This window comes from Lepus europaeus, chromosome 17, assembly GCF_033115175.1.
Source record: "Lepus europaeus isolate LE1 chromosome 17, mLepTim1.pri, whole genome shotgun sequence".
NCBI lineage: Eukaryota > Metazoa > Chordata > Mammalia > Lagomorpha > Leporidae > Lepus > Lepus europaeus.
This window is the reverse complement of record NC_084843.1, coordinates 60548732-60570473: the sequence shown is the minus strand read 5'-3', so window position 1 is coordinate 60570473 and position 21742 is coordinate 60548732. Positions and strand designations below refer to the sequence as shown.

Genomic DNA, 21742 nt, shown 5'->3' with positions numbered 1-21742 from the left:
GGAGGATTGGGCTGCTGGCCTGGCATGGACCAGTGTGCTGGAGGACAGGCTCCCCGTCTGGGCGTGTCCTCGGGCCAGGTCCTGACCGCCTGCTCCCTGGCCCATTCAGGCGGTGGTGCATCTGGACCAGCTCAGAGGCAGGGAGGCCAAAGGAGAGGCTCTTCCACCCAGCCTGTGTCCCCTTGGCGCTCCACCTTATCCAGCGCCCTCCCCTGCAGCTGCCCTGGGCACACTGATGCTCCCTCCATCCCAGCACAGACCCCTGTCCCCAGGAGACATGTGCTTTGCTCTCCAAGTTGCAACACTCACCAGCACGGGCCTCTGCTCCCCCTCTGCCCATCTGCCGTGAGCCCTTTTCCTAGCAGCCCTGCAGAAGTGGCTCCTTCCTACACTGACTTTCTCACATTCTGGCCTTGGAAAGCGCCTGGGACGCCGTGAGATGGGGACGGTTCCTGGCCCTACCCCAGCACCATAGAATAGGAATGACTGTGGAAGCCCAGGGCTCTGCATTTTGGCAATGAGTTCCAGGTGGTTCTGGGGCATCCTGGGCTTGGAAACGTCCTCCTTGCCCTGGAGTGACACCCACTCATTTATCCACAGGCACACACTGGGATTTACTCTGGGCTGGATCCTGTGGTAGGCACCTGACTGGGTGGTGCAGAGGCCAAACCACCCGGGCTCTGGCTCCTGGGGCGCCCCGGGCTTGGAGGCCCAGGGACAGTCCTGCTGGCACCTGCATTTCCTCTGCTCCCCGGGACGCGGGGCATCTCTCTTCCTCCAGCTGACCCCAGCTCCTCGAGGTGTCATTTGCTTCCAGCACAAAGGATAACAACAGCCCACACCATCCAGTGCCTCACGCACGGTGATGAAGCTCTGGTCGTATACTAAGTCAGCTGACACTAAACTGCCCGGACGTGGGCACCTGCTCTTCCCACTCACACCGAGGTAGAGACACTCCATCCTGCGCTCCTGATCACTCCGCCTTGCTTCACCAGGCACTCCCTGCCCTCAGGGCTGCAGGCTGTGGCAGGCAGGGGCAGAGGCTCGGAGGTGGCCTGGCAGCCTCCTGACTCAGCCTTTGTAGAGCAGTGGGCTGAGCATGGCGGTCCCCGAGTGGGGTGTCCATCGTGTGGGGTGGAGACACACCCCGAGTTTGTGGGGGGCTGAGCAGCCTCTCACTGGATCTCTCACCAGCAAATTTACTCCCAAACCACCCAGTCCTGGGACAGCCAACGGGGCTGCTGCAGGGCAGGGACATGTGGCAGGGATCAGCACTTGCTGCCCGGCTTGGTACAGGGACACTGGGAAGGAAGGGACTCCTGCCCCTGCAACCTCCCGGGTACACTGGGACTTCTCACGGCCCGCCATGTGACAAGAGAAGACACAGCTCTGCCTGTTCTAATTCCGTGTAATCACAAAGCAAGGAGACAGAGCTGGAGCAGGAAGGAGGCTCGGTAGCAGTCACTGGTGACCCTGGTCGGAGCCCCAGTGTGGGCAATGCGGCAGAACTAGGGACAGCAGCACACTCCAGCCCCTGGCATGGCTGCCCTAGCACCCTGCACATGCTAGCCCCTGCCATCACCATCCTGGCACCCTGCACATGCCGCCACCTTCCCAGCATCCTGCATATGCCAGCTCCCACCACTGCCTGGCACCCTACACACGCCAGCCCTCACTGGCTTCCCCAGACCCTCCTCTCCTCTCGCTCCTCCCTCCTCGGTCCAGGCAGTCCAGGACTGTCCCCAGAGGCAGGACTCATATACTGACCCTCAAGAGTCTCCTTAGCCCCAGGGGGGGCTCCTCTCGGAGGAGGAGGGGGAACAGGTGCACCTGTGCCTTACCTGAGACAATCGTGTAGCCAATTCCCCGGGGACGCCCCTTGTCCTGGTCGATGGCAGTGACAATGCGCACTGTTGTGCCCTGGTGGGAGAGAGGAGGGGCTTAGTCTGGTCATCCAGGCAGCTGCCTTTGCCTGCATCTCCTGTCCCCCATAGCTCCCCTCCCCAGGCTGACTGGCAGCTGCAGGGGCAGCCCAGGAAGTAGAGGCCACGTGCTCAGGACTCAGCTTGGGCCCCTTGTCCCTGGGACACACACTGAGGCTCCCAGATGATACCCTGGGGTCTTCTGGGGAGGCCCAAGCAAGGTTCCCCCTTCCCCTCCTCATGTACCACATTTGGGTGACCCATCTGTAGGAGAATAACAGAGATGAGATCTGGTCTCTACCTGAGCCATGCAGTAGATTGCTGTGTGACCTCAGGAAGGCTGCTGCACCTCTCTGACCTGTTTGCCCCACCCTAATATGAACAACAGCAAAAATCCTGGGACCTTATCAGTTACTCTACAGGCGAGAGCATCGTGAACCCTGAAGGGCTGACAGTGGCTGTCCCAGGGGCCATCTCAGCCAAAAGAACCATGACCCACACAACACGGTGCCCGAAGTTCCTGCCTCAAATGGCTCCATCCCCAACCGGTTTGGTCCCTGCAGGACCGGGGGAGGGGTCAGGAGCCGGGACTCCCAGGAGGGGAGCACGTCTGTGGTGAGGAGTTGGGGCCCAGGCTGATACACGTGCTGCACACACCTGGAGTGCTCAGAGGGAGAAGTGTGCCAACACGGAGGAAGCCACAAAGGACTACGCAGGCAGCAGCATTCGGGCTGGGCTGTGAAGGATGAGCAGGAGTTTGCCAGGGAGAGCAGATAGCAGGGAAGTGCCTAAGCTGTGCAGACTGTGCCAGGGAGAGATCTGGCATATGGGGGCATGCTGTGTAGACTGCCAGGGAGAGACCCGGCATACAGGGGACGCTGTGTAGACCGTGCCAGGGAGAGACCCGGCATACAGGGGCATGCTGTGTAGACTTTGCCAGGGAGAGACCCAGCATACAGGGGCATGCTGTGTAGATCATGCCAGGGAAGAGACCCAGCATACAGGGGCATGCTGTTTAGACTGCCAGGAAGAGACCTGGCACAGGGGGACACACTGTGTAGACTGCCAAGAAGAGACCCGGCATAAGGGGGCACGCTATATAGACTGCCAGGAAGAGACCCAGCATATGGGGGCATGCTGTGTAGACTATGCCAGGAAGAAACTGGCCTACAGGGGCACGCTGTGTAGACTGTGCCAGGAAGAGACCCGGCATATGGGGCACGCTGTGTAGACTGTGCCAGGAAGAGATCTGGCATATGGGGGCACATCGTGTAGACTGCCAGGAAGAGACTGGCATACAGGGGCACACTCAGATAGCTGCTGTTGACTGCATAAGAAAATGTCCAGTGGGCCTGGGGCGACCCTCCCCTTGCTGCCCAGGCCCCCTCACCGTCTTCCGGGAGCTGGAGAGCCCTGCCCCTCAGCAAACACCCCCCACCCCTGCATTGGCATGTCTAGTGATGAGCTCTGGTGGCCTTGGCCACCCTTTGCCCCACGCACCATTTCTCAGCAGGAAGCTGGAGCCTGCCCAGCACCCGCCCCCAGAGTGCCACCTGCTGTGCAAAGAGACATCATCCCTGATGCCAGGCCCTCTGCCCTGGGGACAAGCTGCTCTCCCAGCTCCTCCCGGTCTCCACGCCAGGACACAGCAGGGGCAGCCACACCTCTGTCCCCCGTCCCTTCCTGGAGTGCAGGATCCGGAACACGTCTAGGTTTGCTGGGCGAGGAACGGATATTCCGAGAAACAGCTGCCGTGAGGACGCAGCTCCGACCTCTCCCTTGGCCCCTTCCCTGGGGGAAGCCAGACTGTAGGGAAGCCGAGAAAGACGCCAGAACACCAGCGCTCCTGGGCGAGCTCCACTCTGCCGTGTGAGTGGTGCCCAGACGCACGGCTCCGCCATGGCAGGCATGGCTCCCCAGCACGCACTCTGCTCTGGCTTTCCGGGCACTCACTCATCTCAGCTTCACATCTGCCGGAGACCCTGCCACTTTGCAGGGAGGGGGCACAGGCATGGGGGGCAAGGAGCACATGGAGGGGCCGGGTCCTAGGTGACACTGCCTGTGCTGGGCTCTAAGAATCGTGACGATGCTGGGGAAAGCGGTTGCTCTGAGTCAGGCTGTATGTAAGCCCTTTGCAATCACTCACGGGAAATCTGGTGGAGCTGCGGCCTGTCCCTCCCCGGGAGACGCGTGGACGGACGTGCCATAGTTGGGCCGAGGCAGCAAGGCGACCCCGGCTCCCCGCTCTGCTGGCTTTCACAGGGCAGCACCTGCCGTGCGCCCCAGGGCCAGGGGTGTGTTTACTGGGGGGCGGTCACTTGGGAAGCACAGCTCCAGGCCAGGGGGTCCACACTGCCGTCTCCACCACCCCCTGGGCAGGGGGCTGTTTTGAGGATCTGTCCCTCCTGGGGTCACTCTCACACAGGAGAGCCCTGGTTCTCTCCCAGGAGGGGTTCCCCAGGATGTGGGAGGTGGCCCAAGGCTCCGGCTGCCAGGATGCCCTTTCTGGGCACAGGGGCAGCTCCCCGCTGCCCCCCCCCCCATCCTCCCAAGCCCCACATAAGAACCAGCATGAACATCCCTGGGCTGGCCTACCAGGGTCACTGAGCCCAGGGCTAATAGAGCTCCTCCCAGGGAGTCACTAAACGCACTCCAGGGGCAGCTGCATGTGCCAGGTGCAGTCAGGCTAGGCCTAGCACCCTCCACCCTCAGTGCCCTGTGAGCATCTCCCCATGGGCAGGAGGGTGCCCAGAGGCCCCCAGGTGGGCAGGGCTCAGAGGAGACCCTTGGCTCCCAGGGCAGGTGGACAAGGGGGGCTGGCTTTCCCCAGCAGGAGCCACACAGAGCTTCCAGGGAACAAGCTCTGACAGGCTCGCGACAAAAGTTTGGGGTTTCATCTCTTTTTTTGGGTGAATAAATCCACTTTTAATAAAACCCTGAGCTTTTAATACAAGTGCAGACAGAAGGACTGGAAATGTTATGAGAAGGAATTAACAGGGAGGAGCGGGGCTCTCGGGACCCCACGGCTCTTGTTTCCAGTCTTGGTGATTACATTTTCAATATAGTGGTACTCATCCCTACAGACGGGCGGTGGCCATGGGCAGCCCTGCCCACGGCCGAGGGCACCCTGCCTGCCCTGCTCCCTGGGGAGGGGTGCTGGGCAAACAGGAGTCAGACCCAGGTCTGGCTAGAGACAGGCTGAGCTTGCCTCTTCCCTGCCAGGAGCCCGTGATTTGGGGAAACGAGCTGTGGTCCTCAGAGAGGCCAACAGAGTAGCACGGCCGGGTGGCTCAGGGCCTCATTCCGTGGCCAGACTGCCTGTGTGGAACCTGCTCTGTGGAACAGTCCTCACTCCTCAGCAACTGATCTATAAAGTATACTTCAAAAAAACGTGTGGGAAATGGAATTAAAAGTGTGAGTTGGATGCAAAAACAATTTTGAAATCATGCAGTCTTTCTCATGATATGCATTTTGCACATATTATGGAAAAAAACTTTTGGGCAGCAAAATAAACTCATACTTCTAATTCCATTTTTCCATGAACCCTTTGAAGTACCATTGGGCATGGAGAGCTCTGAGCAGTGCCCAGTGCACAGCAATGCTGTCAGAGTGCCCGTGACTGCCCACTGGGGCCCTTGGCTGGGGACCAGGTGCCTCTTCCCAGATGGCGCAGGTGCACGTGACATTTATGGTTTCAGCAAATTCAGAGACTCCCCAGCAGCACAGCTGAGAAGTCTCCACCTGAGACTCCTCAGGCATTTTCTGTGCCTTATAAGAACAGCTAGCAGGGGCCGGTGCTGTGGCGCAGTGGGTTAATGCCCTGGCCTGAAGCGCCAGCATCCCATATGGGTGCCAGTTCTAGTCCTGGCTGCTCCTTTTCCAATCCAGCTCTCTGCTGTGGCCTGGGAAAGCAGTAGAAGATGGCCCAGGTCCTTGGACCCCTGTACCCACGTGGGAGACCTGGAAGAAGCTCCTGGCTCCTGGCTTCGGATCGGCGCAGCTCCCGCTGTTTCGGTCATCTGGGGAGTGAACCAGTGGGTGGAAGACCTCTCTCTGTCTCACCTCTCTCTGTAACTCTGTCCTTCAAATAAATTAAATAAATCTTTAAAAAAAAGAACAGCTAGCAGCCCTCAGGGAATAATGACTACTGCCTGAGCACCTACTGTGTGCCTGACATCACGCTGGGCACCCAGTGTGGGCTGTCTGTCTCAGTGGGGAAACTGAGGCTCAAAGGGTCCAGGATTCGGGGTGGGGGTGCGAGTGGGGGTGGTGAGGGCCCGGAGGGCTGCGTTGGGGCTGGGCTTGGCGGGGGGGCCCATCGCTCTCCAGTGGAGTTGCGAGGGCGCACAGCTCTGGACCCAGTAAGTGCACCGAGGCGAGGCGTGGGCAGTGGGAGCACAGCGCGGGGCAGTGGGGATTTCTCTGGAAGGGCCCGTGCGTGAGTCTACCTGTTGTGACCAGAGGTGGGGGGCACAGGAGGGCCGGCTGGCCAGGCCCAGGTCCCCCTCCTTCCCTGCAGGCTCTGCGGGGACAGGAACGGCCCCTCGCCCGTTCCCACGCCAGGGTTAGGGCTGGGAAGGGGAACCACAGTTTGCTTGGGGAATGGGAGGCGCCCTTGTGGGGGTAGGGAGGCCGGCAGGGAGTGGGACGCGAGCTGCCACAGCAGACTCTGAGGCAGAAAATCCTATTTCTCAGTCCTTAATTCCAGTCAATTCCAGTCAAAGGGCTGATAGGCATCGGCTGGCGGTAATTTGTGCAGTTTATCCGCTCTTCCCTTCTATCGGCCCTCCACTGACGGGCAGGCGACATGCTGCCGCTCGAGTGAGGAAATTAAAATTTGATGCAATAATCCCCAATAAGAAGGATTTTATTAGGTAATATATACACTTTGGATGAGGCGTGCCGGCCTGATACACCGATAGACGGGGCGCACATGCTGCGGGCGCCAGATAAAGGGGCGGCGAGCGAGCAGGAAGGAAGGGCCCGGCCAGAGGCGGAGGCAGGCCCGGGAGCTGGGGCTGCGAGCCCGCGCGGACCATGGGGCGCCTCCGTCCTGGCCCAGCCTGGCATCCACTGTGCTAAATCGGGGCTCCACACCGTAAAGCGACATGGAGGACCCAGATCAAGGCACGGAAACCGATTAGAAGCCTGGGAAGATCAGGCCTGGAGCAGACAGGGATCAACCTGCCCCAGGGGGTGGAGAGAGGGGAAGCTTGGGAGCGCCTTCAGATGGGGAGCGTGGGGGAAGGGGCTCAGGGAGTGCACACGGAGCTGGCAGAGCCAGGTCTGAAGCCCCCAACTCCCTGCACGTCTGGCTACCCAGCGCAGTCATGACCCACAGGGCAGGACTCAGATGTGTCCTCCCCACAACAGGGCCTTGGCAGTTGGCAGTAGGAGGCAAGGCAAAGACACAGCAAGCTCCCTGAGCTGGCGCTGAGGCGCAGTGGGTAAAGCCGCCGCCTGCAGTGCCGGCATCCCAGATGGGCACCAGTTCGAGTCCCGGCTGCTCCACTTCCCATCCAGCTCTCTGCTGTGGCCTGGGAAAGCATTAGAGGATGGTCCAAGTGCTTGGGCCCCTGTACCCCTGTGGGAGACCCAAAAGAAGCTCCAGGCTCCTGGGTTCAGCCTGGCTCAGCTCCAGCTGTTGCAGCCATCTGGGGAGTGAACCAGCAGATAGAAGACTCTCTCTCTCTCTCTCTCTCTCTCTCTCTCCCTCTCTCTGTCTGTAACTCGCCGAGAGAGGGAAATCAGATCAGATGCTGAGAACCTGAGTTGCGAGGGGAGCCCCTCTGTGGGGCCAGCGCTATGGTGCAGGTGCTGTGTGCAGCAGGTTAAGCTGCCACTTGCAATGCTGGTGTCCCACCCTGGAGGGCCGGTTCCAGTCCCGGCTCTTCTGATTCTGATCCAGCTCCCTGCTAATGTGCCTGGGAAGGCATTGGAAGATGGCCCAAGTGCTTGGACCCTGCCTGGATGGAGGTCTCGGCTCCTCACTTTAGCTTGGCCCAGCCCTGGTTGTTGGGGCCATTTGGGGATTAAAGGAGCAGGCAGAAGACCTCTGTGGCTCTGTCTCTCTGCCTTTCAATAAAGAACTTTTGAGGCCAGCGCCGTGGCTCACTAGGCTAATCCTCCGCCTTGCGGCGCCGGCACACTGGGTTCTAGTCCCAGTCGGGGCACCGATCCTGTCCCGGTTGCCCCTCTTCCAGGCCAGCTCTCTGCTGTGGCCAGGGAAGGCAGTGGAGGATGGCCCAAGCACTTGGGCCCTGCACCCCATGGGAGACCAGGAGAAGCACCTGGCTCCTGCCATCGGATCAGCGCGGTGCGCTGGCCGCAGCGCGCCTACTGCAGCAGCCATTGGAGGGTGAACCAACGGCAAAAGGAAGACCTTTCTCTCTGTCTCTCTCTCACTGTCCACTCTGCCTGTCAAAAAAAAAAAAATTTAAAAAAAAAAGAACTTTTGAAAGAAGTGGTAAGGGGAGCCCTCAGAGCAGCCCGTGGGAGCCTCTACGTGGGAGAGGGAGCGGCTAAGCACGGGGTCCTGTACACACAGGAGCCTGATCATGTCTGATCAGCAGTACAGTGTAACTTCCTGTTGCTCTGCTGAGCTACAGGGAAGTTAGAGACAGACTAGGGGTGTCAGGACACTCACCCCACGGCCACAGACATTGCTCTCACCACTCTGAGGCTAAGCTGAGGCTGGGAGTCCCAGCCCAACCTGACCACTAAGACCCACCCACTAGGCAAGCTGCCGGCAGCCATGGTTTCCTGTCTGCTAACCTGAGGCAGGTGCTGCTCAGGCACCAAGGCCTCGTTCTCCCGGGTCACTTGGCCAAGGCCGTGGATGGCGGAGCAGACCCACCTCAGGGGTTTCTCTGGCTGGTGGCCATTGTCCTGTCCCTTATCTCTGCACCCTACCCTGACCACAGTGCCCCAGGAGACCCTAGGGCAGCCTGAGATGATGTCCTTGGAACTTGGGTTCCTTCCTTACCAGGGGCTCAGAAGTACCCCCCAACACACATGCCTCCCCGCACAGGTGGGCACTGCAGGTGCAATGGAGGAAGAGGTGAATTCAGCGCAGAGGGTGCCAACTGCACCAGAGCCGAGCGGGGAGCAGTCACCGCGCCTGGGACCAGGTTGGTGGGTGGGGGACAAGAAGCCAGGAGGGGCAGGGCCTGTGGCGGAGGGTCTGTCTGTGCACTTACTCACTAGTACATTCCACAGATGCTGCCTGCCACGGCTTAAGTATTGGACCCTGGGCTCAGGCAGGAGTCTAGAGCCCCGAGGCATACGTTAGCGGAGCTAAGAGGATGGGATCCCACCGGGGCGTGTTGGGGCAGGGCCTTTGGCTGGGATTGGGTGAGCAGGGTGGAGCCCCATGATTAAACCCTGGCTGCTTGATAAGGGACCACATAGACAGGGAAACACAGGCCTGGCTCTTGCCGTTACCCTGTGCCACCTGGGGCTCTGCTAGCATAGCCCAAGTCCATGAGGGTTGCCTGCCTATGGACTGTGAGCCTCCAAAACTGAGCCAGAAGCAGCCACATTCCCTCTGACCTTAGGCTGCCGTGGGAATCGCATCCCAGTCACGAGAAGCTGGGCCTCCAGACTGCTCTTCCAGCCCCACAGGGCGGCAGCGGCTGCGCAAGTCGGCACAAGAGCACCCAGCACTCTGTCTAAGAGGAGCCCCAGGCCAGGTGGGGACATCTGCAAGCAGCCCTGGCCACTGGCCTCAGGCTGAGATGCTGCCGGCCAAGGCAGGCAGGGCAGGGTGAAAAGGGTCTGGAAGTCCCAGGAAGTGGGTGGGGCCCTGGTCTCGGAGGCTGGGGTTCCCACTGCCCACAGAATGCCATGCAGGAGAAGGCTAGGCTGGGGGCCGTGCGAGGCCGACTGCCCTCAAAGCAGCTGGAAAGCCCAGCTTGCTAGTCCCTCCCTCCCCCCTCGACCCCAGGTAGGAAGTGGCCAAATGCTAGCCTCACATCTGTGGAGACTGGAGCCAGGGCTCAGACACAGCCCAGGTTAGGATGCCAGAGGTTGGAACGGCCCTTTTGTCCAGCCTGGGTCGGGCGTCCCTGGCCAGTGGTGGCCTGGGAGCACACTCTGCACCTGGCCCAGGGAATCCGCCCTCAGCCATGCTCCGTGCTGGAGCCAGCGTGGACGTTCAGGTGGGCCCTGAGCCCCTCTGTGGGGGCCACACTAGGCTCTCCAGGTGATGAGGCCTTCCTCCACGCACACCAACGTCCCTGAAAAGAAGGGGCCCACTTATCTCTCCAAAGACGCTGTTCCCCAGGCGGCACGGGCAGGAGCGCATGTTTCTAGATGTACAAACACACGGGGGGCTTCCTGACCAGAGACGTTTGTCCCACCTGGCCTGCTGCTCAGCACGGCAGTGTGGCCACAGCCCCCGCGGCAGGCAGTCAGGTTCTGCACTACAAGACCCTTCCCCCAGTCACAGCTGATTGGGCCTGGGGTGGACATGCCGACGCTGACGCAGGAGTCTGACTTGAGAACCCCAAAGCCAGAGCTCCAGGGCTTCACAGGGCCCCGGGATTGGAGGGCAAGCCTTTGGCACCCTGGGCGGTGCCGACTGGCAGAGGCAGACGGAGCCATGGTGCTTGTGGCTGAGCCAGGCTGACCAAGCCCAGCTCCATTCCCCAGCCCAGGCTGAGCTTTCCACGGCACCCTGGGCACTCCACATGGATCTCCCAGAACTGCTCCCCTTTCCTTGCCCGTCTAACTCTTTGGGGGGGAGGGGGTGTGGGTGTGACATGCATTAGGCTTTCACTGTCGGGGCATCCACAACTACCACACACAGGACAGGTCCAGGAGGAACACGACCCCCTCCCCCGCCCAGGGCCCTACTCCCAGCAGTCAGAGCGAAGGCCCCCGGGGCCGGGGAGGGGCGTACCGGAGGAGAGTGCTCGTAGATGTTGGTGCTGTAGGGCAGGTTGATGAAGACGGGGTCCATGTCCTGCACGTCGGTGATGATGATGGCCAAGTTGGCCAGGGTGGACAGAGGCCTGGTCTTGTCTTGATCCTGTGAGAACAGAGCGTGCACAGCACTAGGTTAGGCGGTGCTGTGGACGCGCATGAGTACGCCCACACACACAGACCTACAATATGTGACACACAAACGTGTTCACACACACACACACACACACACACACTCCTGTACTCCTGCAGGCAAGGGCTTAGCACGAGGAAGCCCGAGCGCGGCAAGAACCCCTGTGAGTGCTGACTTGTGCAGGGAACCAAAACCAGGGTCTCCAGGGTTCCCAGCAGGGCTGGGCTAGAGCCAGGTCTGCCCCAGCCACGCCCAGCTCTGGGCACTCTGGGTGTCGGGGGGTGTGTGTGCATGCGTGTGAGATAACCAAGTAGTACAGAAGACTGGCCATTCTCAGCTCCTTCACCGTGTCCAGTTGGGGCCATTACCCCCTCCGTGCCCACTCCCAGCTCCCCTCCTCCTAGGGCAGCAGGGGACTGAGTAGGATGGGGGCTCCCCAGAAGACATACAGCCCAGCATCCCTGCTCTGGGCTCTGGATTTATGGGGCAAGTGACTTTTCCCGAAGTACCAGCAGGGGGCACTCTGGGGCCTGTGACATTGGGGGGCAGGGGAAGGGATCCTGAGGGGTCATGCAGTCCATCTGCTGTGGCCAGGCAGGCAATGCTTAATCCTCACAGTCAGCTTAGAAACGAGACCTAGAAGAGCTCGCCGAGGGAGGAGACCAGAGACCTATCTTCCAGGGCCCTAAAAGCCAAGGCCGCCCGGGACGAACGGGGGGAGCCGGTGCTGTTGGCTGCTGACAGGCATGGAATGCCAATGATATTCCCGGCACTGTGCTACGCTCTGCTTTGCATTTGCTTGTGCTATGGGCCCATTACTCAGGTGAGTTAACAGAGATCAGAGAGGTGTGAGTGGGTCACGAAGACTCACAACTCAGGTCCTTTACACGAAGGGACCTGCCCCCAGCAGTCTTGACTTGGGCCCTAACACCAGCCCCGCCGCTAGCTTTCTGAGTGATTCCCAGGGAGTTCTCCCTTCTGCTCTGTGGATGCAGGGGCTCCACTGAATGGCTTCTATGATCCCCAGGTGAGCGCTCCCTTGGTTTGTCCTGCTGACCTGCACCGTAACAGGTCTGGCGCCTGCTCCAGGTCGGAGAGGAGGGGCCAGTGGTCCTCAAGGCCAGGCAGCCCAGCATGCGCCCCAAGGCTGGGGACAGCACATCTGGAGGGGCAGGCACCCTGCTCGGGCCAGGCTGCGCCTCCTGGGTGTGGCCCTCTCCCCACACCTGGGAACCCACGTGGGAGAATCTCCCTGGGGAGCTGCCCAGCAGCCCACGCATGGCATGTGTGGCCAGGAGCAAGCACGAAGCCATCCCCCAGGGAGTCATAGCATCCCCATGGTCTGCTGCTTCAGGCCTGACTGCTGCAAGATTGAGTGATTTAACTGTGTTCCTCGTCCCCGCGTGAGCCCAGGCCTCCAGAATGGCCAGGCCACCCGGAGTCCTGCCTGGCCCATTCCCCTAACCCAGAGCCACCTTTATGGTGAGGGCAAATTATCCCATGATGCCAGCTGCATGGAGAAAGAGGGCAAGGATTTCCAGGAAGATGAGCCCAGGTGAGTGCAAACGCACAGGGGCAGAGGGCACACAAGTGTGTGGGTGCAAGGGCAGGAGGTGGGGGTGACGGGGAGGGCGTCCGCCGGCTCCCAGGCAATGGGAACCAGGGAGGAGGAAACAACGTGTGCCTGAGGTGACTTCCTCACGGGCTGCTGGGCCAGGGTCGAGCGAGAAGTTTGCCTTTCCTGGCTCTTGAGGCCTCTTGTGTCTTGGCCAAGCCTGGGGAGCCCCATGTTTAAAGTTCAGACCCCCAGCCTAGCCCAGACCCAAAGCCTGGGTTCCGGGCTCTGTGACCTGCCCCCTGGGGCCCCCGGTGCTGCTGTGAGCCTGGCCCCTGGGTCCTGGTAGGAGCCCCACAGTTTGCTTGGCTCTTGGCCTGAGCTTGGTCAGCAGAAACTGAAGCCAGCACAGGCCGGCGCTGGCCCTGCTGCCAGCTGGGGGCTCCAGGAGCAGGGGGTGGGGGTGGCCGGGCTCTGAGAGGTGTGACCGGCCTGTCCCCAGCTCACAGCCAGGGTCCAGCCTCTTAGTGCTGGTCACTCAGACACTCCTGGCCTGGGGCCTGGTGCTCAGGGCATGGCCTGGGATTCGGACAAGCTGGGGCCTCCTGGCTCCTCTACTGCTTTTGGGCTATGTGAATCCCACAGTGCCAGCCATGAAACGGGATAATGACGGCTCTCTGCTGGAACTCCCAGGGGCCGGCAGCGGGCTTGGCAGAGATGTTCCCATTGCGTAAGCACAGCCCCGCGGGGAAGTGGCAGCCAGCATACTGGAGCCCTTGGGCCCCGCGTGTTGGCTGGGGTCAGGACGCAGCTGGGTTAACACTGCCATCCTGTGTCACAGGGAGCGAGGGGACACTGCTCTGTGAAGGCCCTGAGAGGCTGCAGGCGGCCTCTGGACTCAGGTCTTTAGGTGACCAAGGAAAAGTCACCGAGTTCCTCCTGTGTCTTAGCCTCCTTATCTGTCAAATGGGCGTCTTAGTGATCCTCACGGCTGCGTGCCGGTGCACGGCTCAGCACAGCGCCAGGGCTAGCGCAGACACCCCAGTAGCTGTCACCTCCGTTGCTGTGGCCCCCAGCATCATCACAGACCCTTGGGGGGCATGGGACTCAGTGCTGCTGCTTCTAGGGTGGGCAAGGGCAGCTGTGCGTGGGCGCTGGGCCCCCCGCACGGCGACTCAGACTCACCGTGGCGTTGACCGTGAGCTGGTAGGCCTGCGTGGTCTCGTAGTCCAGCTCCCGGGTCACAGTGACAATGCCGCGGGCGCTGTCGATGGCGAAGAATGGGGAGGGGGGCTGGAAGGAGTAGAGGACGCTGCCGCCGGCTCCCAGGTCGGGGTCTGTGGCGTTCACGATGAAGATGGGCGTCCCCACCGGTGTGTTCTGGGGGCGAAAGCAAAACCAGTGGAAGAGTGAGCTGGCGCTCGGAGCAGCGGCTTTGCCAGCACCCGTCTGTCCCCCCAGAACCCATTAACCATGGCCCTGCAGCCCTCAGGCCCGGCCTTGGTCATTTTCATTCTGAGAGGGTGCCGGGAAACTTAACGGCACGCAGCAGTGAGCCTCTCCCCCTTTTGATGGCCTCTTGGCGGCCGTAAGAGCACTGGTTGCAGAGCTCATCTGCTCCTGCTGGAGTCCCAGGCGAGGGGCCTCCGAGTCCCCAAACCCATTTCTTGGCGGTTTCGCTTCCCCTGTCAGGCGCCCCTTGGCTGCTCACGCTGCAGGCCAGGGCTGCTCGGGCGGGCATCGGGGGTCTGTGTGCTGGGGAGGCTTCAAGGGTAGGAGAAGCAAGGGGTGCACCTTGTGGTCCTCGGGGGGGTCCGCCGGGCACCACAGAGGCTGCCTGCTTTCTTGGGTGAGGGGGCAGCCCACATGCCCACTCAGATGTCCCCGTCTCCTGGGAGCCTTCCGGGACTCCCTCTGCCCTACGAGGTGCACAGAACTCTTTTTGACTGGGGGCCAGCGGTTAAGTGCAGCGTCTTCATGGGCGCCTTCCAGACCCCCCAAGGCAGGTCAGCACCACTGTTTACACGCAGGGGGCCAGGGTACCCCCCCAACATTTCCCTTGGCCATGGCCAGGCTTCCTGTGCCACAGCTGGTGTTGGGAGCCATGGGCTCCATCTGCCTGCCCAGCACTGAGCCTGGCACAGGGCAGGTGCTCTGTCAATCTCCTCGAGCCCATGTGAGCGACTCTGACAGCATTTAGCTCGTTATATTCTTTTTTTTTAAATAAAAAAAATTTATTATTTAATTGAAAGGCAGAGTTACACACAGAGAGGGAGACAGAGTGATCTCCCGTCCACTGGTTACTCCCCAAATGATCACAATGGCCAGGGCTGGGCCAGGCCAGAGCCAGGAGCCTGGAGCTCCATCCGGGTCTCCCTTGTGTTTGCAGGGGCCCAAGCACTTGGGCCATCTCTACCGCTTTCCCAGGCCATTAGCAGGAAGCTGGGCTGGAAGTTGAACAGTTGGGACTTGAGCTTGCACTCGTGGGATGTTGGTGTCAGACAGTGGCTTTACCCGCTGTGCCACAACAATGGCCCCTCGTAATGTTCTGAGTAGCCGTTTGCCTCCCCTGCTTGACAGTCTGCTCCCATCTCTGCGGCACCTGGCACAGAGTCTGGTAAGAAAGTCAGGCCTGCTGAACCTTGGCTGGGTGGATCTGTTTCTAATGTAACACACTCTGGGCGTGACCGTGGACAGGCAAGCTCACGGAGCTCTTCACGGACACAGAAAGGTAAAAGCCACTGCTGAGGGCTGGGTGCCGGCCCCATGCTTGGGCTGCACCTGCCAGCTGCGTAACAGGGAGCTTTCCAGGTGGTAGCTATTACCCAGTTTTAGAAAAAGCAGCTGAAGCTCAGAGAGGTAGAGTAATTTGCTCCAAGTCACACAGCGAGGCAATGGTAGACCAAGGCCTTGAGTCCAAGTCTAGCTAATCCCAAACTCGTGATCTCAAGCTCTCTGCTAGTCCCATTTCTAAGACACAGACAACAGCCATTTCCCTGACTCCTCTACGATGTCCCAGCAAACTGTCACACAGATGCAGCTCCCGGCCAGGAGTGTGGGGCTGGCTAGCAAGTTCCCCGAGGACGGACACTAGGTCTCTGTGCTCTCTTTATGCTGGGACGATGAGCAGGTCCCCTGTGTTCCAGGTGGCCTCCGCATCTCCCCCATCCACAGGCCCGGAAGTGCACGGAGAGCCCAGCACCTGCCCCTGGGGACGCAGACGGCAGTGGAGATCCTTCCGTGACCCCCGTGTCCTTGTGCAGAGGCCTCATGGTTGGGCGCCGCCTTGCTTCCTACACTGATTCCTGGCGGCGTGGCATTGTTTGTGTTTCTCGGACCCAGCCGGCCCCTTTGCACCCCTGGGCCCCTGAACACGCTTTTCCTCTGCTGGGTCTGCGCTCTCGAGCTCCGTGGCTGGGAAGGCAGATGTACTCTCCCTCCACAAGGAAATGAACTCACAGGAGCTACAGTTCCAGGGATGCATGGGCTGCCATCTGCTGGGACCCCAGCCTCGCTGTGCATCTCCGGGTTAAGCACTTCACCTCTCTGATGTGTACACTGTAATTAACCATCTCCCACAGGGCTAGAGTGAAGAGTCTGTAAGCTCACGGGTGTACACTTCCCAGCACACAGGTGCTCACACGGCCGCGGTGACTCCAGGGTCTGGATGCCTCGCAGTGCAGGCCAGGGCACCTTCAGGGCAGGGGGTGTGGAGCAGAGGCTCCGTGAGTGGCAAGCACACAGAGCTCTCCACCATCCACCAGGTCCTCCAGAACCCCAGATCCTCTGCCCGGAGCTCAGGGGCAGGGGAGAAGGGGTTCTGGGTATGGTATCCTCACCGGCTCTGGCTCTGGCCAGCAGCGGCCCCAGCACCTGCGTTCAGTGGGCTCTGCAAATGCTGCCTCCTCGCCTCCCCTCGCCATCCCTGTCAGCACTGGGGGAGTGGGAGCGTCCCGCTGTAAGCAGGCTCTTCACAGACACGCCTTGATTGGAGCTGCCCAAGATGACCCCTTTATCGCTGGCACTCCACAAACATGCACCTCGAGGTACCCTGTACACAGCCCTGGAGACTGAGCTTGCCCTGGGCTGGGCTCCCTGGCACGCCCACAGGGTGGCGCTGGCCTTGAGATCTTCCAGAGGTTCTTAGCTACAGGAACCCCCACCCCTATCACACACCTGCCAAAGCCAGCCTCTCCAATCCAGAACAAAGCGCGCCACGGAGGCCTGTGGATGCTGCCAGGGTAAGGGATGCGCCCTGCGGATTTCAGAGCAGCCTGCTCTCTGTGCTCGGCAGGAGATCTGGCTTCTGGTGTGTCCAGCTGCCTGGCCACGCCCCCAGCAGGTGCCCAGAGGACAGGGACGGCTCCAGCAAGATGTGAGCTCCTGCACCTGCCCCTGGCCTCGGGCAGGACAGGACAGGACAGTCCATCTGTCCCCAGGCTCATGGAGCACCTGATCAGAGGATTTCAGAGCAAAATCCAGGCAAGGTGGAGAAGGTAGAAAGAAGTGACAATCCCGGTTTCTGTCCTTCTGAGATCATGTCTTGTGCCCTGCAGTGAAAACTCATTGCATTTCTGCATAGCTTAGGCTCTCCTTGGAACGGGTCTGGCAAACGGCTACTCCTGTGAGACCAGCCAGTGCAGAGAGGAAAGCTGCCGGCCTGCACTTCAGGTCCCGGGTGCTGCACTCCATCAGGGAGACCTGGGGGCATTGCTCCAAGCACCCGGTGGAAGGAATGGATGTGCACACAGGTCTATGACCTTGACACAAGCAGATTTCTTCATGGGGCAGCAGCACGTGGGTTTCCCAGTATTCTGCAGGCATAAATCTTGATGGCTCAGAACTTGGCCTCTGAGACACACCCCCTAACTTGGAATCCTGGCTCCACTTGTTGGCGGGGAGACCTCAGACATGGGCAGTTGAGCCTGTTTCGGCCTCAGTTTCCCCAACTGCCAAATGGAGTTAATAACAGTACCTATCCTAGGGTTGGGAGCCAGAATTATATGAGATAAGGTGCGAAAAAAACCTAAAGCTTCTCACACGGCCAAGGACACCAACTCAGTAAATGGGCATTGCCATCATCACTCTGGTAATAAAGGACCATGCAGCTGGGTGAGATGGGACCTGTTCAACGCAGGGAGACATGAGAAACAGTTTCACAACGAGTCTGCACCATGAACTTGGACGCCTTAAAGTTCTGAAAGACAACACCTTTACCACTTGGCTTCTGGCTGCTGCGGACCCATGAGTTGGGAGAGCCTTGGCAGGCAGACCTTTCTGTGGGTTCAGGTCCTGGGAGAGGAGGGGCCCCCGATGCCAGGAACGTTTCCCAAACCAGGAGAGTGGTCCTGACCATACACTACTCTGGGACAGCTTGGACACAGCAGCTGGAGGGAACCTGGGCACTGGCTAACATAACCTCCCCATTATCAGATGGGAAAAGCGGGCACCGATCGATCTCGCTCCGCCTCTCACGGCTGGCTCACGGTAGAGCTGCGGCTAGAAGTTTGGACACCTTAGCTGGGTGCTCTTTCCAGCCCACCCACCCTGATGCCAACTGCTGCCTCTGCTCCCACCCTCCTTCCAAGAAAAGCAGCCACCTCAAAGGAGCAGGCCAGGCAGCCATGTTTGTCGCAAGTGATGTCAGACAGGCCACATCGGATTGGTCCAGAGGCAACCACCTGACCCAAGTAGGCCAATCAGACAGGGCCTTGGAAATTAACTCAGTTTCCCGTGGGAATCTGCTGCCTTAGGGCTGGAGTGGGCATCAGGACAGGCTGACAGCCATGTGGAGGCCAGAGGGTGGCAGCAAGATGAGAGGGGCGCGGTGAGAGAGACGGCAGGGAAGGGGCTCTGCCGGTCTCCGCGCCATCTTCCCTGCCCCTCTGCACATGGTTCCCTGCCCTTGGCTGTGCCGCGGTGACTCTCAGAGCTGTCCTCCCTGTGGGGGCCCCTTTTGCTCTGGCTTCGCGCTCTCGTCTGGCACCCTCAGATGATGCCAGCCACAGGCAAGGGCTCCACATTCCTGCAGCTCTGCCTCAGGCTGCCCCACACCTCCATGGCTGCGCTCCTGTCCCTTGAATGCCCACAGCAGGGCCAGCGTCCAGGGCCTGCTAATGAGGGTGCTGGGCCCACCCCTCAAGGCCAGGCGGGAAGAGTGGGGAGAATGAAAGGGCCCACTATAAGGGCGGCCTCCTCTGCTTTTTCAGTGGCCCCCAGGCTCTCCTTTTCATATGCAAATGCACTCAGGTCACAGCAATTACAGCATCCTCCTGGGGAGGACAAGGTGGGCGGTGGGCGGGGATGGCCAGGTCTGTGCACTGGGCCAGCAGAGTCTGAAGGTGCGGTGCGTGGGGCTGGTGCTCAGGGGCCTGCAGGACTATGGCTGGCCGAGAAGCAAGGCCAAAAGGCTCCTCGCAGCAGGGGTCAGTCCTCCCCAGTTCTAGAGGAAACCTCTCCCCGCACAGTCCAAGTAGCAGCTGGCCCTGGGCCCCCTTTCTTGCTACGAGGGAGCAGCTGTGGTCTTTGGAGCCAAGGCTCACTGCTGGTGCGGGCCCCTGGCTGCCTGCTCTGGCCCGATTCTGTACCCCTTCCTCTGTGGCTTCAAGGCCACTCCACTGGCTTGCCTGACAGGCCCCCAGGGGACCACACAGGTCGCAGGCAGGGCAGGCTCTGCCTCTCCCGGCTCCCATTTCAGCTCCGCATCACTTCTGATGGACCTGCTGTAAATGGGCCACCCTGTGCAATTCGGAGACAAATAAATCTTTCTACTGCTCCTGGGGTGACAAGGGAATAGACTCTGGGAAAGTTCTGCCGTGCAAGGGATCTTGTTCGTTAATAATCATGATAAATAGCTCACTTCGCAGACTCAGTTACATTCCACTCCGGGCTGCTCCAGAGGGGGCTTGGGATGCTCCCTGGAACAGGGGTGGGGTGGGGTGGGGTGGGGGAGGCGCAGCCTGGGAGAGGAGGGCCAGAGAGGGTGAGCCGGAGAGGTCAGGAGGAGATGAGAGAGCGGGGGAGAGAGGCAGGCAAAGAAGGGGAGGGGCAGAGCCGGGGCAAAGGGAGAAGGGGAGTGAGCGGCAAGTTGTGAACAAATGAACACAAATAGAGCCACTGGGCCTCCTGAGGAAGGAAGACAGGGAGAGAGGGGGCGGCCACACCCTCGCCCGCAGGGTGTATCGTGAGCACACACGGTCACATTCATTTTACACCCTTGACCGCACCTCAGCAAAAAGCCCTACTGCGCCTACCGTAGGCATCTCTAAAGGCACTATTAATATTTATGGAATGCTTGCGAGATGCTGCTACAGTCTTTAATATCTTATTATAGAGCCTGTTATAAAATGCATTAGTAATAAATTCCTGACAGATGGAGTTCTGACAAGGTGCAGGCGGCTCCGGTGGATCCGAGCTGGGAACCGGCCCTTCTGGAACGCGCAGGTGCTGCTCAGAGGCTGGGCCGGGCTCAGCCCCTCCCACCCGGCAATGGTCTGCACCCTGGTGTATCCCAGAAGGAGGCAGTACAAACGCAGAGAAAAGATGTCACATGGCTTGCTGGTGTAGGAACGGGGTTGGAATTCAGACAGCCTTTCTGCCCCCACTTCTTGAGGCCCAGAGCCGAGGGTGGAGCAGGGGCTCAGGCCTCCCGCTGGGCCAGGGCTGAAGACCTGGGGGAGGGGGCCTGAGGTTGTCCTGAGAGAAGAGGGGGTTGAGGGGAGGTGTTGGCCCTTTAAGAATTTCAGAAGGGAGAGGGTACTTCAAAACTGTACTCCTTGCTGAGAACAAGGTGGTGGGCTCCTGCAGGCGGGAGGAAAGACGTTTCCGCGGAAGGCTCCTGTGCAGAGGGGAAGTGCCTGAGCGCTAAGGCAGGTGCATCTTCACTGGGGACTCCGAGGCCCGGAGTCGCCCTGGGAGGGTGCCACTCCCACACAGGGATTGCGGCATTCCCGCCTCTGCATAGAAGCAAAGAAGAAATGGGGTTGGGAACTGTGGGCCACGTTTCTCTCTCCATGGGCCAGAAGGCCTGCATGGGCACTGAGAGCAGCGTCTCAGTGGCTCTGTGCTGGGAGGGGGGAGGGCACAGACCCACCCACGGGTACAGCGGAGGATCTGGGAAGCGGTCATCTCACACAGGGCTTCTCTCCACAGTGTCTGATCGCTCTTAGACGATGCCTGTTGGATCGCAAAGGTGCTACATGTGTGCTGGTGGGATGCCAGGTGGCGGTGCCAGCTCTGGGCGGCAGAAGGAGGTCCTGAGGGCTTTGCCCTGAGTCACTGAGCTCTGGGGTTGGTCACAGAGCCACTCCAGCTGTGTGTTGTCACCCCCGAATCCCCAGAAGACATTCAGCAATGTGCCCACATACTGGCTGGCCTGATTTCCTAATTTCTGCCCCATGACTGCTGGGTGGCCTTGGACTCCCCCTCCCCCTCCCCCACCTTTCCTGGGACTCCTCCTCCCTCTCTCTCTCTTGCCTCGGCTATCCCGTCAGTCCCAGCATTGTCACTCACGCGTGGAAGGCATTCAATAAATGTTTGAAAAACCTCAGGACTTCCCAGAAACATGGCAGGTTGAACACATTCATTCCATTTTCTTTTTGTCCTAATACTTCCACCAAATGATAATAAGGAAATTAAAAATGCATAAATCCACAAGGGCAAAAAGAAGAGAGGACACAACAGCGGCTGAGATCTGGAACCTGGGAATAGGCGGAGCAGGAGTTGGGGTCGGGGGGCTGAAGCCCAGGAAAGCTCAGGGACCAGGACCCAGGTAAGGCTGTGTGTGGAGGGATGCGGCGGCACAGACAGCAGGGCAGGCGACTGGCTGCAGATTTTTCAAAGAGCAAATCCTTCCCCAAACTCTTGCAGAACAGGTGTTTCCTTGCTGAAGGGTCTGTTAGTCGGACCCTGGCCTCAAGGCCGGGAGCTGATGCAGACGCTGTGACCGGGGGGGTTAAGTGCAAGTGTGCATCTCTCACCACTCTCACCCCCCACTCAGGGCTCGTCAGTCACCCAGCGGCCAGCAGCAGGTAGAAAACTGGTCCTCGAGGAAACCAGGACAAAGGCACGTTGGGGAGGCCCTCACTGAACCACCAGCCTTTAGTTGGCAAGCAGCCACTCTACCCTGCCTCAAACACACAGAGCAAGCACCCCAACAGCCAAGCATGAACTCGGTTTAAACAAGAAGCGACAACTAAGGGCCACTGA

At 60.0% G+C, this 21742-nt stretch overlaps 1 protein-coding gene across 5 annotated transcripts in view; it reads right to left on the bottom strand.

The window, feature by feature from the left end:
* Nucleotides 1-21742, bottom strand: part of CDH23 (cadherin related 23) — a 322391-nt gene that overhangs the window by 200706 nt on the left and 99943 nt on the right. For 4 of the 5 annotated variants that reach the window (XM_062214575.1, XM_062214574.1, XM_062214573.1 and 1 more), the window contains exons 6-8: nucleotides 13721-13915; nucleotides 10825-10953; nucleotides 1842-1920 (exon numbers count right to left, since the gene is read on the bottom strand). In XM_062214575.1, the coding sequence (XP_062070559.1) occupies nucleotides 1842-1920; nucleotides 10825-10953; nucleotides 13721-13915 (403 nt within the window). Of the gene's footprint in view, nucleotides 1-1841; nucleotides 1921-5720; nucleotides 5743-10824; nucleotides 10954-13720; nucleotides 13916-21742 lie in introns of all 5 variants that reach the window. The other variant, XM_062214578.1, reaches the window with a different exon arrangement.